General features: G+C 38.7%; 1 protein-coding gene and 1 long non-coding RNA gene across 2 annotated transcripts; one reads left to right on the forward strand and one right to left on the reverse strand.

Annotated features, from left to right (window-relative positions):
• Window positions 1-1,296: 1,296 nt before the first annotated feature.
• On the forward strand, window positions 1,297-15,878 carry Socs36E (Suppressor of cytokine signaling at 36E). Its single transcript, XM_044393496.1, has 4 exons — window positions 1,297-1,656; window positions 11,838-12,645; window positions 13,247-14,066; window positions 14,810-15,878. The coding sequence occupies exons 2-4, from the start codon at window positions 11,892-11,894 to the stop codon at window positions 15,117-15,119; spliced, it is 1,884 nt and encodes a 627-aa protein (XP_044249431.1). The 5' UTR covers window positions 1,297-1,656; window positions 11,838-11,891; the 3' UTR covers window positions 15,120-15,878.
• On the reverse strand, window positions 8,467-9,396 carry LOC138911958 (uncharacterized). The gene is made up of 3 exons (XR_011417587.1): window positions 9,118-9,396; window positions 8,831-9,054; window positions 8,467-8,772 (listed from the first exon to the last, which is right to left on the reverse strand). It is a non-coding gene; the product is annotated as an uncharacterized lncRNA (long non-coding RNA).
• Window positions 15,879-17,693: the final 1,815 nt, after the last annotated feature.

The following is a 17,693-nucleotide window of genomic DNA, read 5'->3' on the forward strand; positions in this document are numbered from 1 at the left end:
TACTACGATTTACTACGATTTACTACAATTTACTTCAATTTACTACGATTTACTACGGTTTACTTCGGTCATAGTAGACTTAAACAATCATAAATTATCATACTGTGTTATTGCTATGGTTTACTACAATTTACTTCAATTTACTACTATTTACTACAATTTACTTCAATTTACTACGGTTTACTACGATTTACTACGATTTACTGCAATTTACTTCAGTTCACTACGATTTACTACGATTTACTACGGTTTACCACGATTTACTACGATTTACTACGGTTTACTACGACTTACTACGATTTACTACAATTTACTTCAATTTACTACGATTTACTACGGTTTACTACGATTTACTACGATTTACTACGGTTTACTACGGTTTACTACGGTTTACTACGACTAAATTCGGTTTACTACTAAACTATGATATTAGATATAGTTGTCCGATCCGGCAAGTTCCGACCTATCTATATACTGCTACAATAAAAATACGACTTTTGAGAAAGTTTCAAACCGATAGCTTTAAAACTGAGAGACTAGTTTGCGTAGAAACGGACAGACGGACATGGCTAGATCGACTCGTCTAGGGCTGCTGATCAAGAATATATGTATATACTTTTTAGGTTCAGAACAGTCTCCTTTACTTCTGACTGAAATCATAATAACCTTTTAAAGAGTATAATAAGATATTACAAAAGATGTTTCTTGCTCTTTCCATTATTGCAAGCGATCTATTATCTTTAAAGAGATATGTAAGTAGATAAGGCATAGTCAAATCATCCATGCAACCATTCTGCATATCTATGGTGTAACCATAACATGGATGTTTTCGTACGCGTTCTGCGTACAGTACTGCTTACACTTTGGCCCACTCATAGCAACCTGTTTGCGAATGCTTCTCCGCCCATAACAAACTACAAATAGTTCAACAATAGCAAAAATTAATATTTTCCCGCCATAGATTTGATTTGCGCTCGCGGTCATCTTTCAATTTTTTACAGTTAAGAGAAAGAATTTAGAGTTGCACCGAAAAAACATCGCCTCAAAATTGGATGGCGGACTAACTGGGAAATTTTCGCATGACAGTAATTAACTTAAATTTAAAACATATTTTTCGCCTTCTGCCGTTTATTTAAAATTGGTGATGTGATTAAAACATCGATGGTCGCCAAAAAAAAACATCGATGTTTCTCAAAAAATTATCAAACTTCGATGCATCGATGTTTTTATCGATGTTTCTCGTAACGTAAACGTAAGTTATACGTAACACCGGCTCTCCGTCATTAACTCAAAACGGAAAACGGAACGGAACGAAGCGGACGCAGGGCGAAAGATACAGATACTTTTCGGGGAAGAGATACTTCTTCGTATTCGTGCGTGTTTCGTTTCGTCGAGAGAAATTGCACAAATTGACGGAATTGCACACTATCGAGCGGAAAATCGGTTGAGCCATCGCAGATCGAAAAGTGCAATTAGTGTGTGCAAGTGTGTGTGTGCTAGTGTCACCTCAAAGAGAGATAACGTCAAAAAGTAAAAAAAAATACAAAAAAAACCTGTGAAAGCAAAACTAAAATATGCTTAAACTACGGTTTAACCAAATTGCCAACTAGCCAAAATAACCAGCACACCGAAAATAGCCAACAAATCAAAAAAAAGGTAAATTAAAAAGTAGTGAAATATTTGTGGTTATTGGCATTCCATGAAACGCTCGCTGCTTGCATAAATTACAAAGGAAAATAGTTGCCGTTCGCTATATAATATTTGCAAATGCCATTGATAAATTCATTGGGGGAAAGGCATATTTTTCCGAGAACTGGGAATAAGGGGAATTGTCGTCTGTACAGCCATAATATATATTTACAATATATATATTTATATGCTCGCCCGAGCTCTGTGGGCCCAAAAGAGCGATACGAAATTCCCAGAAACGCATTTTCTAATTTAGACCGATTTCTGAGAAGTGACAGACAGCCAAAGCGAACCAGCAGATACAAAGATACTCGTACTCGCGCTGGCACTCTCACAGATATACAGACACACACTCACAGCGTGGTTCGTGCGCCAGTATGAGTGAGTGTTTGATGATGTTGGCAGCTGGCCGTTGTTGTTTTTGTTCGGTCGGGCTATTGAATGAAAAATGCTGCTGCAAACATTTAACACCGCAAGCCAAGCTGAAATGAAGCTGGCCCTCACACAGCCTCAAAACTGAAACTCACGAACAGAAACCAGATACAAATACAGATGCAGATGCGAGCGCACGAGCAGATGCGGATACAGTGGAGCCTCGCTTTAGTCGCGCCCCCCAAAAAATATTGTCCAACCAGTGACTCACATTCCACTCGGTGTTTTCCCACGACAAACATAACCATATCAAATATCACTGATAACATGAGCTGTCAAAACATGTAGCGCTTAACCCATGTTGTGCCTTTAAGCTAGAAAACTATGCAGCTGGCTTACCTTTTTGCTTTGGAAACAAAAAAAACTATGCTCGTTTTTTGTTCAAAATTATTTCTGATCAGGCAACTGCATTCTTCAGCTTTCATACGGCTAAAAAATATTATATATCGGTGTCTTAAAATTTAAAAATTTATTAATATCCGTCCTCGTCTTTAATAGCCAATTTCAACTAAATGTACAAATTTGATAAAATATTTACCAGCAGGAATCACTGAAGTATAAATTTATTTTTAGAGGAACAACAACTTTATTTGATATATTTAAATTCTACATTTATAAACTAGTGTAAAAGAAATTGCCCACTTTTTGGCAAAACAAAGCATCAAGTAATTAAATTATCTTGAAACTTAGGATGCAAAATATTGATATTAATTATGATATTACTAATTATGATATCTCATACTCTCTTTACGCCACAAATGGTTTTAAATCAGGGTTTAATTTCCAACTCGTTTAGTTCATATTTTAGGTTCAAACCCTGCTTTTAGTTTGCCATATAGATCAGAAATCGGGTCCAAATGTAAATGATCGAAAAGTAAGTGAGTTCTATTTAGTTTGCCCACCTGTAACTTTGATAACCATATTCTCGTTTGCATAATAAACTAAAAGTAGGTCCTAAACTGTACATTTGCAACCTTTTTTCTCTTTAAATATAGGTTTAGTATAACATGAGGACGAGAAAATGTAAAAGTATAACCTAATTAGCTCAGTGAGATATGAATGTTATCAAAATTAAAATGTAAATTAATATATCTAAAAAATATGAAAGGTCTGTCATTCAATACATCGCTTCCTTTCTCACTGATGCTTCACCGTACTTGCACTGTTCTCTTGGCCGCACCAATACCAATATCGAGACCCGGTTGCTGCTGTTATTGCCCATACCGTTGTTGTTGTTGGACCTCTGTTGTTGGCCATGGCTTCTTGCTAAAGGTGTATAAATGTAAAGGTGTAGCCGCTGAATTCGGCCGAAGCCGTACAACAACAAAGGTGAAGGAGACGGAGGAGAAAGAGGAGAGGAAGAATGGTAGGGGAACATGGGAACATCGGCGCTGCTGTTGTACCCTTCATAAGAAAAGGTGTTATTAACTTCGTTTGTAATGCGTCAAATTGTTGTTGTCTGCGCTCGTTCCTCTCAGTGTGTGCATGTGTGTGTGTGCACTTTTTTGATTATTCTTGGTAAAAACCCGCTTGTACCATCTTCTTCCGCTCATTTCCTTGAATTTTCGTATTAAACTTGAGAGCCTTTTCAATTTTTTTAATAGCTTTTCACGTGAAACGGTTTCTCGAACACAGGATAAGTGCAGTGTGAGTGCTGGAGCGAGATAGCTGCCAGCTAGGAGCGAGCGAGAGAGCGATCTTGCGAAAAAATGCCAAATTGTCTGCCCAGCAACAATTCGGCCTATCCCTCTCTCTCTACGTATATATCTCTCTCTTTCGCGCACCTAATCATAGGTAGATTATTGCCCTCCTGCTTACACCTCCACCTCTCCCTGCCTTTCATCCCATTGTTGTTTGTTTTTCTTTTTTTATGAGATTTTTCGTTGGAAATTTGATTTTGTTCGTTTATTGTTAATTGTTCGCGTGAATTTGTTCAATTGAAACGCAATGCCAAAAGTGAAATGTGGGCAAAACACTCAATTGTTGGTGTGTGAGTGGATCTCGAGTGGGTTCACAAGGGAAAACCAGAGGGGGGTTTCAATATAGAGATGTTTTATAGAGAACTGCAATTAACGGAAAAACACACATGTTGTTATTTACAGTTCTAAAGCCACAAAAGTGTTGCCATAAGTTATACTTGAGCAGCACATCGGATTCCCCAGAAATTATTTCATATATAATCTTGGTACTTAACACAATTGAACTTTTTTTAAGTACATTTTTTTATAGCTGACTTAACCGTGTTTCCATTGAAACCCAGTTAAATGGAATGTACTGAAATTACAATTTAATATACAAACAGAAAAACTATAAGGTATTTCCGCTAAAAAAGCAAAAAGTTACTTTTTGTAAAAAATACAGAAATTAAGTTTTAATAAAACAAGCTTATTTTAAACTAAAAACGTGCAATATGATCAAAGAATGCTATCTCCTGTTTTTCAGTTTCCCCAGCGATCCGATTCTAAAGGTAGCTTATGTAAATTCTCTATTTGTGTCTTAGTTTTGAAATCTGAAATCCCTGAGCGGTGACACTAGCAGTATGTTTGTTTGCTATGGCCAATAATAATAATATGTATATCTCGACTTGACCTTACCCCCCAGTTGTTTTTGCCCTCGTCTTTATCGTTATCTTAGCGCATGTCAGCCTGCCACCCCCTCCACCACCCGCCAGCACCCACCTTACCCCATTTGACCCATGGTTACCTACATATTTGCTTTTCCCTGGAAAAGCCAACGAAATGCTTTTGATTGTTCTAAGAATTTCGTTTCGTTTCAACTTTGCAAACGTTTCTGTTGATAAGCGAGTGTGTTTGTGAGTGGGTAGTGGGTTGTATATGATGGTGTATGGAAATGTTGATTTTGCGGTTCGTAGTAATTTATCAATGAATTTTTATAGAGCCTTGCGTAATCTCTGGAAGATTGTCGGACTGACTACGTATTCGCAAAGGTCGATTTAGTACTTCAGATAGCTGATTCCGTAATCGCTAAATTTAAAACTACATATTTAATCAATCACGTTTACTACCCATTGTTAGCTGTCGTATCGGTAAATAAAACGCCAGGTTACTGCCCATTGGGGTTCAGTTAAGAATTCAGTTCGAAGCTAAAAGCAGGTAAAACATTGAACACTTTAATTAAAATTGATTGTTTGCAAACAGTACAAGAAGTGCAGTCACGTTTTTTGCGATAAACCTACCTCAATAATGATTTTAGTGGTGAAGATATAGGGGTAAAGTGAAAGTGAACAGTGTATGTTTTATGATTCATATTATTTTAAATTTCAAGAAATATTCCTATTAACCAATTTATTCATCTGAAATAACCCGATTTTAATCCGAACTATTCTTAATCTCCATCTTTATCACTTTATCCTATTCGTATAACAATCTTTTCAAGCCAAAAAAAACTTGATGATAGGTTCAAAAACCTTTATCTAAGTTATTCATGGTTTCAGCGTATCTGTGAGCCATCACTCAAGATAATACGATTATGATATCACAAAGCTACCAAAACAAATCTCAGAAGCACCTTAAATATGTATATAGTTTGTGTTCCGTTACTGTTCCGTAACAAAAGTTCTGTGAGTTCATGGTCATAATTTCAGCTCAGCCCAGACTAAAGAAACCCGACGGCACAAAAGTATCTAGGGAAACCATCTTTTTATTTTGGCCAGAACAAAAAAGAAAATAACAAAAAATCATTTGGGCCTAACCCGGACCTGGAGCGAATTAAGTTGAATTTTTGTTAGTGCTTTCGTTTAATCAGAAAACCGCACACAGACACAAGAACTCCATGACTTCACCATCATGCGAGTACCGTGTGCATATTTTCCAGGAATTTTTCCACCGGTATGTGTGTGTACGTCCGATGGATTTATCATGGAGAAGCCTGTTCGCTGTGTGCGAATTTCCAAGAAATCGCCTCTTTTCACATTAAATGTTAATATTATTATTTTCGTTATTATCGTTTTCGGGCCTAGATAATCAACACCTCTCGGTCTCTCCTCAACCTTCTCGTGATAACAAAATGAGAGGCGAGATAACAAGTGCGAGCGTAAAGCGGAATATAAACAAAATGATTCCTACGTCAATGGAGATATTGTACCCCTAAGGCCTCTTAAGACCCCGTCGAACATAATCAGTCACGAACTTTGTTTAGCTCGTGCCCCATCCGACTTAACTGGAAACGCTAATTAAAGTTCCATATAAGTTTGGATGCCGAATCGCCCCGATGAGAACCGTTTGTTTATTTATCACTTTTCCACCCGTAGCGCAATGAATGGGCAAATTACGAATCCGAGTGCCCAAAGCGTAATAAATCTCATTTCAATTTTCCTGCGAAAAATATATCAAAATGAATACACTTTCTCAGGATCCCCAATCCCCAGACCCAGACCCCCCATTCCAGTTTCTTTGGCACTTTACTGCTCCGCTTTGCATGTGATTTTATTTTCAAGCGAACTTCATTTGCGAATTCCCAGTAAATGCAAAACAAAATGGAAACAAAAAATAAAAAAAGCGACGTCGGCAGCAACAAAAAGTAATTGAATTCGCTTTAAAATCCTACGCCTCTGCCCCGCAGATTTTTTGCTTCTGAGTCGCTGGCTTTTTCATTGTTGAGGTTTCTTCTCATCGGGAGTTTCCTTGACTTGACAACAGAGTTTATCGAATTTTTCACTAATTTTGCAATATAATAAAATATCTTTTATCTGAGGTTTACGACAGCTTCGTGACTGTATGGTTAGCATGGCACGCGGTAGTTGAACTTACTAAAAAAAAAATTGTTAATAAATATACATATGTAGTTCGTTTGACTATTGAACTCAGAAATTAGTAATCTAAAAATGTAAAATTATATTACCAAATTAATTTATTAAAAATATATTCAAGAAATGGGATTACTATAGCAATTTAATTTATTTTTTATAGAGTATCGAAATGTTTTTTCGACTTTTGACTTGTTGACTTGCTCCTTTGCGTGTCTCACTTTTTTTTTGCACTAGCCCACATTCCGTCCCCCATTCGCCCCGTTGACCGCAATTCATTCTGCTTTTTGCTGCTTTGTTGTGACAATTTCTGCGTAAAGCATAATACATACAACATACAGTGGGACAGCCAGCTAAGCCATGACTAAGTTGTTGTTGGCCAAGTTGCTGGGAAGGTTACAAAAACTTATTTCGAGTGCCCGGTCTCCAAATGGTTTTTTAATAACGGGCCTTGACGATGGGGCGCGGTACAAAAATTATTCACTTACAGATAATAGGATTGGATTTGGATTGTTTTGGGCTTAGATAAAAAAAAAACACCCTGCTACGAGCTTCAAATTGGCAACTCTTGTAAAAGCTCATTATTGTAACCCAACCCCTTTCTCAGTATTCATTTAAATACCTCTTTTTAAAGTTGTCAACCTTTTGGGACTCCCCTTTTTGTTTCAAACTATCAAGATAATCGTGTTTTTCCATATAAATCTCTTCATCTGTATCTTTGTCTTAATCAAGGTTTAACGAAACGTATTATACTTTAAATTTAAATACTGTTGCCTATTTTTAGACAAACAGTTTGCATACTAATTTGTAATAAATGCAAATAAAATTCACTTTTCCTGCTCCACATTTGTATATCTTCTTTCAGTGAATATTTTTATAAATTCGGCATAATTTGTACCGAGTTTTTAGAGGGGTGAATCCCCCCGTTCATTAGGTAGTCGGAGTCCCTTATTAGCCATTCAAACCACTTCGTGTTGTTGGCTTTCTTTCGCCCATTCCCATTTCCATCCGTCTCTGCCCGGCAACATTTATCAACATTTTTACCCCGAACAAGTTATGTATTAGATCATTATCCGCATTTGGATTTCTGACGAAATTTCGCATTGTCTGCAACGGCGCAGAAAAACTTCAGCTGCTCGTTGGCTCCGCGTGGCAACTGAAAAGAGTGAAATAAAAATAAAAGTAAAGAGCGGAGAGCCAAGAAAAAGTTCAGCTCGACGAGCCCTCGAAATACTCGGCCGATAAAAATGCACGAGGTTGTATGTAGTTTGTGTGGTTTACCCGGAGTTTCGGTCCCTCAGACAGCCTGCTACTCATTGTCTGAGTGACTCATGGAACGCCTTGTCCTACCTACGGATACCCTCCAGGTGCACTGAGCGAAAAAGGAATGAAATCAACAAAATGTTGATAACTAATAACAGATTACAAAAACTAGTCCTTCATATTGGGAATCATATTAGTTGGATATTGGGATCATACATTTTAGAATCTTGTCATATAATGTAATTTTTATAGTTTTAAAAAATGAATAATTTATTATTATTTTTTTTTATTATTTCTATAAGATATTCGCAGTGATTTCGAAAAAAAGCCTCTTTTCATATCGTATTCTCTTTTAAGATCTTCTATTTTCTCGGTGTACCTGTCCAAGCGTATCCAGTCCCTCTTGTTAGTCCCGAGTTCGGTGGTTTATCTGCCGTTTCAGTTTTGTATTTCCATTGAAAAATTTTGTTACGGGCTGCCGCTGTCTCATGCGGGTCTCTTGGAATCTGAAGTTGAATCTTGAGTTCAAGTCACTCTTTTTGTATTTCATCATAGTCGTAAATATACAGCAAAGGTTGCCGGAGTCGCTGAGTCTCTCGGTTAGGGGGAAATATAATAATTATCTGCGGTTAAATGCGAACGATCGTGTCATACGTTAGCCAGAATGTATTGATTACTCACTCGATTAAATCGTATGATTTGAATGCGATAAATTGCCTGCAGCACGTGCGGCATGGAATCGTGAATAAAAAGTATCTACAATCTACTTATAAAAGTGTGCAAATTACCGTTAGACTGCCGGCACTCAAAGCAAAGGTGAATACAAATTGAATGGCTGGGGCCTTATTTTCCATCGGACACTGTATAATTTGAACGGCAGTGCCCCCACACACATCGTTTTCCAGCTAAAACACTTAATTTGTAATTTTTCGATTCTCGTTAAAAAGCTGCAATTTTTGACTGTTTACCGTTTGTGGGTCGCATTTCCGGGAAATAACTTTAATATTTTCCCCTCTATGTTTGGGAAATGTTGTGAAAATATATGCACTGTTAATTGCTTGGATTGTTCGACAAGGTTTTCTGTACTGTTTGATTAGGCCCAAACATACATGCCCATATGCGGCTCGTTAGGTGATTAACACAAGGGAGTTCCATGGAAATCGTTCAGGGTTGATAGCAGCTGAGGTCGAACAACAGTCGATAACTTTGAAGTGATAAACGTCCGTCTGCAATCATTGTTCCAGCGAATTCCCTGTATGGCCCACCCCAAATCAATTCGAATTCTATACATACACTACTGGCTGGGGAATTCTGCAAAATTCCCTATTGCAATTGCCGCATGATTCGCGGAATTGATAAACATTATTTCCGATTAAGTCCTGGCCCGATGTTCTTCTTTGATTACATATCGCGGCCTTGTTCTTGGTAATTTTTAATTAATCGCTGCGATAAACAATCCTGATTAAGTTCACATAAACAGCGCGGTCTTAATCGTTAGTGCGAAGACTGAATTTATGGTCAAAACAAGGTGTGTTTTATTGGAAAGTGCTTGATTATTTTAAGCGGGTAATTTCACCTAGCTTATGTAGTTAAAAACATCGAAACAGATTGGAAGGAAAACAAAATCATATTTCCTTGAATTTGTTTTTGAGGGTCAACTTCGCATTTCAATTTTTAGAAGGTTTAAAGTTCAGTTCCAGGAATCCCAAAACAGATAATAGCATTGAAAAATGATTAAAGTATGAACACAACATATTTAAGAATATTTCATTTGGAATTCATGCTAATACAGATTAAAATTATTTTTTAAACTTATTTTTTATCAAAAGTTTTTAAAGTGATTCATAAAATCTAAACATTTTTTAATAGATATTCCGAATCGGAAACGGAAACGTCAGATTCAGAAACATGCAATTTCCGATTTTCTAAGAATGTTTTACATTCTTTAAGAATGAAAATTTACACATTCTTTAAAATAATTTTGTACAATTTTTCAGATTTAATCCGAATGTTTTTGGTTTTACCCCAAATTCAAATTCTTAGAATTTACTGGGCTTAGGTTAAACGTAATACATTATTACTAAATATGATTTCATCCGTCAAATTGTCATGATGCTAAATAAATCAAATCAGTCGTTTTGTATAGTTAATAATTATTATAAATACCGAGAATTCAGACTAAATGTGAAAAATATATTAGTTTTTTTTTCGGAACCCATGTCAAAGATTTCTTTTGAAGTACTTGTTCAAAATAAAACCCGACGAAGTTACGATTACAAAAGTCCCAGAAAATCACTAATCAGTTAAATACGGGAATTATTGTTTCCTCCCCGCCATGACTGATCACTATCGATCAATCAGAGGTTTTATTAGCCATTGGGTGATCTAATTATTTCGCCATTGAGGGAAACAACCACCTGCAGAAATCGATTAGGAAACCGCAGTGATATTGCTCATAGTCAGTCCTACACGATTTCGGGTAACTACCAAGAATTCCTACCGCAGACAGATGAGTCAGTATATGTGTAGTATAACCTGTGCTTTTTACCTGTAGCCAAGCTCCTTCTTATATGGCCCAACTTCGGAACTAGATGACGCACCTTGGTGATGTGGGTGTGATAAGGATTTGTCAGTGCGAATTCAATTACTCAGCGGAAACCCACTTCCCCGGTAGTCAAGATGACGTACCCACGAATTAAATCGAATTTATCAGTGAATAATAACAGATTTTCCATGAATTAAGGGTTTCGGTCCTCCAAGTAATAAAGATAAGACAACTTGACCCAGAAGTAAGTAACATGTGATGTGGGGTCTTTGAAGGCGGGGGTACTACGTGCATGACGTGGTGTGTACTTGCTTTCCACATTGATTTCATCAGCTCTCCATGGGCGAGTGTCTAAAAATAGGATGAGCCCATTACAGTTTGCTGTGTATTTGTGCGTATGTACTTGCTCTTCTGGGGGCAATTGATGCGTAGGATTGGAATGCCATTGTGTATCGTCCTCATCTGCATGACGAGATCGCGAGATCCCGAGATCCCTACGCGGGTGAGTCAGTTCGTGGGGGATATATCTCCCAGAAGATCAGCTGGGGGGAGCACCATTAATCAGTAGTTAGACAATAGCATTTAATTGCCCATTTGACCGGCGACCGAGTGAGTCCCTTTTGCCACTGGAGAACTCCGTCCGTCCGTCTAAGTGGGTAATTAATGCACTGGTGAAGCCCCCACCAAGTGGCTCTTTGCTGTAGGTCAAGACATTTCGCACGCCGCCGGAGAAACTGGGCAAAACTCGTTCCACTCGGCTCCCGGCTATTTCTGGATGTTGCGAAATGTTCGGGGAGCAAATATCGAAAATAAGAGATGCTAACTAAGCTAGTCAATAATTAACTGGAAATTAACAGAGGACTCTTCTCGTAACCAATGTAATAATTACCCAAAGTAAACTGTTTAAAATATATATTTTCGGAATACATACACATAAAAAAAGCATGTTCCCGCAAAATCGATATGGTCATGCAAAACCCATATCGTTTTTACATGAAATACCCTTTTCGTCAAATTAAATTTGATCTTAAATAATGTAAAATCGATCTACGTTTTATATCCATTTTTTTTTTGGTGTATATAAGCAAATATTCCTAGAAATATAAAACTAATTCCATATTCCGTTTCATTTTATCATTCCAGGAAGCCACCAGAAAACCCACCCCAAAAAAGACTCTGTTCCACATAGACCTTCCAATGGGTCATCACCTCAGCAAGCCCACTGTACGCGCCAATAGCCAGGATAAGAACGATCTGCCCGCAAGTTCGAGCCCCCGGGAATCCGTAGCACTAGTAGAGACCATCGGTCTGGACGAGGAGGCACTGCAGGTGGAAGAGATCCTCACGGAGACCGCGTCCGCCACATCGTCGTCGGCGGAAGTGCGTCAGATCATAATTAAAATTCAGCTGGCCAAAATGGAGAACGGCAACGTGGGTCAGGTGGAAAACCATCTGGAGGAGGAGGAGCGGCTGGAAGACGCCGCCTCGCTGTCTGCGGACACGCTAAATGCAAATGGGCATTCGCATTCGCAAATTGTGAATGTGACGCTGGAGGGCGGCAATGGGGAAGTGGGCGTGGTGACAAATCGAACTGCTGGCAGTTCAACGGAAGCGCCAAAAACCGAAAGACAGCCCGTGAATAATAACAATTTAGCGGGAAGCGTCGGGGCTGCGATAAGTACGTTACAATTGCACGACGGCAACAGCAATAGCAACAGCAACATCTGCCCCAGTCCCAGCAGCAACATCAGGCCCGGCAGCAACACCAACTACCCCGTGGAAGACGACGACGACAATGACGACTTGGATGAGTCGCTGCTGCGTCGGCGTCGGAGCCACAGCAACATCCACGAGAGCCACGAGGCCGAAGTCGTCGAGTATTGCGAAGTGCTCGAGTCGCTGCCAGTCAGCAATATGTTGTCGGCGGGAACGCAACACACTAGCAAGCAAGGTGGGCAAAAAAGTCAAATAAATACGAGAGAGTTTCTATTAAATTGAAAAGTGCACAGTGGAAAATTAGCAGAATTATGCTTACCTAAAAAAATATTACATTTATTTAATTATTTAAACCATTTATCGGAAATATTGGTGTCGCCCTAATCAGACGTTTTATTCGGTATCAAAATAAAATAAAAATATTTTCATGACGTGTGAATTTAAAATTTTGAAATACATTGGATATATTCTAAAGTTTTAGTGCATTAAAAAAAACTAAATTAAAATCTGAAAAATATCAGTTTAAAAAATGTTTAATGTTTAGTAAACAAAAAAACCAATGAATTGAAAATGGTTTCGAAATAACAAAAAACCGCAAAGTTCGTTTACAAAAAGAATTAAATGATACACTAAAAATTCCACTTCCTTTATTTTTTAGTCATCAGCTTAGTGAATAACTCGAAATTATCAAACCATATAAAAACGGAATATTTGTAATATTCAATAGAATTTTCCCACTGTGCAATGTGACAGACAGATTTAAAGAGAATCAAAATTAATCTCATCAAATTTAAAGTGAACCAAATTACTCATAAATTGTTTATTCCCAAAATCAGTTTCCAGAAGCAATAATAGCAACAGTTGCTGCCGGAGTCGCAGCAGTAAGACATTGTCCATGGGCGCCACCACATCCACATCCTCCGCCGGATCCGCATCCGCATCCGCGTCCTCGAAGCGGCGATGCTGCAAGTGCAAGTGCCGCGATGCCTTCCGAGGATTGAGAGACATGCTGCCGAGCAGCAATTCAGTGAGCAGCAAGAAGGACGCCGGAGCGGTGGCGACGGTTCCGAGGAAGTCCCGGACGGCGGATCGCCGCTCCACGCCGCCCACTTTGGGGGCATCGAGTGGCAGTGGGCAGCATCGGATGCAGAGCCAAAGGAAGCGGAATTCCGTGGCTGTTCCGGATGCGAGTCATCACCATCACCAGGTGATAATCCGCATTACTTCGCCACGCTTTGTGGTTGAGTCGCCCAATGGTGGTCGGGTCACGGTGGTCACCGAACCAGCCCCCGCCGCCCCGCAGCCTCCCCAGACTCCGCCCCAGCCACGCCCCCTGATGTCGTCAGGCGCCCCCGCCCCCGGAATACCAGGAGTAATGGGCAACCCCGGAATCGGAATCGGAGCCCGCAACATGACCGTGCACTCGCAAATCGATTTCATGCACTGCCTGGTTCCCGATCTGGAGAAGATCACGAATAGCAGCTTCTACTGGGGCAAGATGGATCGCTACGAGGCGGAGCACCTGCTCGAGGGCAAGCCGGAGGGCACCTTCCTGCTGCGCGACTCCGCCCAGGAGGAGTTCCTTTTCTCGGTCACATTCCGCAAGTACGGCAGGTCACTGCACGCCCGCATTGAGCAGAGCGGTCACAAGTTCAGGTGAGAACTCGTTCTTATCTGGGGTCACTCTCTAGAAATTCCCATTTGATTATAGTGTCGTTCATTAATAGATTAATTCAGGAATGAGCAGGTCAATGGAAGAGAAAATTCTCCGGAATTCAGATTAAATTTTTTTGATGTCATCATTAAAATACTAGTAATAACTGAGGTTACTCAAATTTTCTATTTTCTATTTTAAAATAATATATTCTAAAATAACTGGGCCTTAGTACCTATCATATAATTTACTTAAAACTCAATGGATCATACTGGTTAAGAATATAACAATTTTCCATATTTTATTAGAATTGCTGAGTAATATTCAAAAGTTTTATTTTTCATTGACTAGCAACTTGGCTGCATGCATGTGCAGGTCAATGGAACAGAGAATTCTCCGGAATTTAGATTAAACGTTTTTGATGTCATCATTAAAATGCTAATAATAAATGAGGTTATTAAAATTTTTAATTTTCTATTTTAAAATAATAAATGGCTTTTAAAATAGCTTGGCTTAGTATAATAAAATTAAATTAAAACTCAATGGATCATACTGGTTAAAAATATAAAAAAAACTTCTCTTATTATTATTCTATTTGTTGAGTAAATAGTTTTATTTTTTCTTTGATTAAAAACTAGGTTGGTTACTAATAGAGATTAGAAATATAATGTGAAGACACGTTTTCTAAATATAATCTTATAGCTACCATAAACTGCAAACTAATGACATATTTTTATTTTTACAGCTTCGACTGTCATGATCCGTGTGTGTTTACGGCGCCCACGGTGACCGGACTTCTGGAGCACTACAAGGACCCCGCCTGCGTAATGTTCTTCGAGCCCTGCCTGACGATGCCCCTCCACCGGAGGCAGACCTTCTCCCTGCAGCAGTTGGCCCGCGCCACCATTGTCTCCAATACCAGCTACGACGGGATCAACCAGCTGGAGCTGCCCGGCCGGCTGAAGAGCTACCTCAAGGAGTACCACTACAAGCAGAAGCTGCGCGTCAAGCCCATCGATCAGAACACACCGGTGCCGTATTACGGTGACGTATAGCGGGAGGAGCAGCAGGTGGGCTTCACCTACTACGAGGATGTGGAGAGCGGCAGCGAGGTGGACGAGGACGACGACGACGAGGGTGTCAACATACGGGTCTCCTATGTGCAGCACGCCGAGGTGGTGGCTCAGCTTCAGCAGGCCACAGGACCAGGAACCTCGAGCAGATCCTCCAATCTTCAGGAGCAACTCAGCCGGCTTCCCAATCGCATGGTCGCCGCCTTTGGCCGGATGTCGGCCAATCTGAATTGCTACCAGAAGACTGTATCCACACCAGAGCGCCGCTCCTCCTGATGGAGGAGCAAACCCAAAACCAAAACTCAACCTGAGACAATCCCAGTGCAGCGTGTGCCGCCACCATAAAGTTAAAGATCAAACGGAAACCATAAGCTAAAAAAAGCCCCAAACAACAAAAATCGCTCACTTGCTACAAGACTGTCACGGATCGAAACACTGAAACGTTTACCATCTCAATCTGAGAACAGAATATTATATAGGAAAGTAAATTGTATTGATCTTTTGACTTGTGACCTTCTTGTTAGTAAGCCAGCGAAAGGTAGAATCAAAATCGCATCTAGCTAATTGTACTATAAAATAGGTATTATCACTTAAAAGAAAAACCCTCTCCTACAACCATAAGCATTGCAAAGTATTCTTGTAATATTTCGTTGTATTTATTTTAATGTATGGAATCTAAATTATGTGTAAATATGATCTACAGAATACAGACTAGTTAGTGTAAAACTCTCATTAGCCAAATTTCCAAATGTAATTTTCACCTATTTATAAATATAGTGACCTTCTTCAAAATGACCTAGAAAGGGTGGGAAATTGGTGTTCTCGTAATAACTTGCCTCTTAATTTGTCAAAATGTTTCTTCGTTAGGTACAGTAAACGAATAATTAATATCCTTTTCTCTTATTCCATTGACTCCCATATTCTGTCCCTGAGAAATGAATCCCTGGACCTAGGAGTCATGTTTGACAGTAAATTTATGTTCATTGAACATATTAACTATATTATTCCCAAGGCCTACGCTATGTATGGGTTTGTAAAAAGAAATGCCGCGCAATTTAAAGATCCCTACACGAAGCTAAGCTTATATTCAGCCTTCATTAGGTCAAAACTGGAATATGCCTCGTTCATCTGGAACCCGACGGGTACTATTCACATAAACCGGCTTGAGCGTGTACAGAAACAGTTTCTACGTTTTGCCCTTCTAGCTTTAAATTTCAATGACCCGGTCCCGTCTTATTCTGCCAAATGTCGGCTTGTTCACCTTTCTTCCCTAGAAGATCGGAGAACTACCAGTTCATTAGTTTTCATATGTGATTTGCTGACCTCTGAAATCGACTGCCCCGCACTGCTGGGCAGCATAGGGTTATCGGTGCCTGGTAGATCGTTAAGAACGTTTGAACCATTTTTTGTACCGGCTTACAGAGCCAATTATGCCCACAATGAGCCGTTGTGTAGAGCCCTGCATTTTTATAATAAGTTGCCATCTCACATGCGGTTGGATCCATGCTCCCCCAGAGATTTAATCAAGAAAAACTTGTATAATTATTTTGCCTCACTTAGTATTTAATTTAGTATTAGTTAGTAGCCAGTTAAGGTTTTTTTTACTGTTGGCGAATAAAGAAATAAATAAATAAATATACTTTACTTATTTATTCGAAGTGATTTCGTTTCCAGCGAGTGCTTTGTTTTTACATAAACTATCAGTTATACACGTGTAGAGCATTTGTAAATATTACCGATTTTCGCATAAGCTATAGCTATATTAAATATATACCTAAATCATGTATTCCTATCTAGGTGGTTGCTGTTATTCATAAACATTCAATAAGCAGTTGTTTCCAAGACCTATTTAATGTATTTGACATATCCAAAATGTTGATGAGCATGAGTATCAATATTCAAAAAACAAAAAATTCAAAAAAGAAAGCCAAACAAATAAAGTTGATCAAGATATTAGCAAGAATTTATGTGTTTTTAATTAAATCTGTGGAATTGGGCGTTTTTCCCTTTTTTCACATAGCAAAAATTTACGTCGATGAATGCTTACAGATCTTATTTGCTTTGAATCGCCATTTCAAAGTGTGTTTACGAAACTATTTTCATGCGTTTTTGAATGGTTGAATTCATATAAACAAACATATAAATCTTATTAGTTCCGTGCAGAGCGGTTGCTTTGGTTATAATTCCCTTAAAAAAGAAAATTAATTTGAGTGTCGGTTTTGAAAGAAAATCGCGTTCGAAATTCGTTGCGTCAGACTAAACGACCTGAAGATCATTTTTTTTGACGACTATATCTCATAAAGTCCGATCGAATTAAAGTTTTTTTTTTAATTCCTTATAAAAAATTTAAATTAAAAATCTGCTTATGTCAGAAACTCGCCATACAAAGGGCATAGCTGAACGTGCCTAAGAAAACGTAACATCCCATTTTCCCATTTTCAAATATTTTGATCCACTTGACTAGTAATATGGAATAAAGTCAGCAAATTAATATTAAATATTCGTTGAAGAATTTTCAAAAACCATGAAAATATACATTTCTCTGCTAAAAGGCTG

The sequence above is a fragment of the Drosophila takahashii genome, chromosome 2L, assembly GCF_030179915.1.
Source record: "Drosophila takahashii strain IR98-3 E-12201 chromosome 2L, DtakHiC1v2, whole genome shotgun sequence".
Taxonomy (NCBI): domain Eukaryota; kingdom Metazoa; phylum Arthropoda; class Insecta; order Diptera; family Drosophilidae; genus Drosophila; species Drosophila takahashii.

Excerpts from the sequence above, each read along its gene's own strand:
- Socs36E (XM_044393496.1), top strand. The coding sequence starts at position 11,892 with ATGGGTCATCACCTCAGCAAGCCCACTGTACGCGCCAATAGCCAGGAT. Across the intron at positions 12,646-13,246 it reads GCAACACACTAGCAAGCAAG|TTTCCAGAAGCAATAATAGC; the intron begins GTGGGCAAAAAA and ends TCCCAAAATCAG. Across the intron at positions 14,067-14,809 it reads CAGAGCGGTCACAAGTTCAG|CTTCGACTGTCATGATCCGT; the intron begins GTGAGAACTCGT and ends TTATTTTTACAG.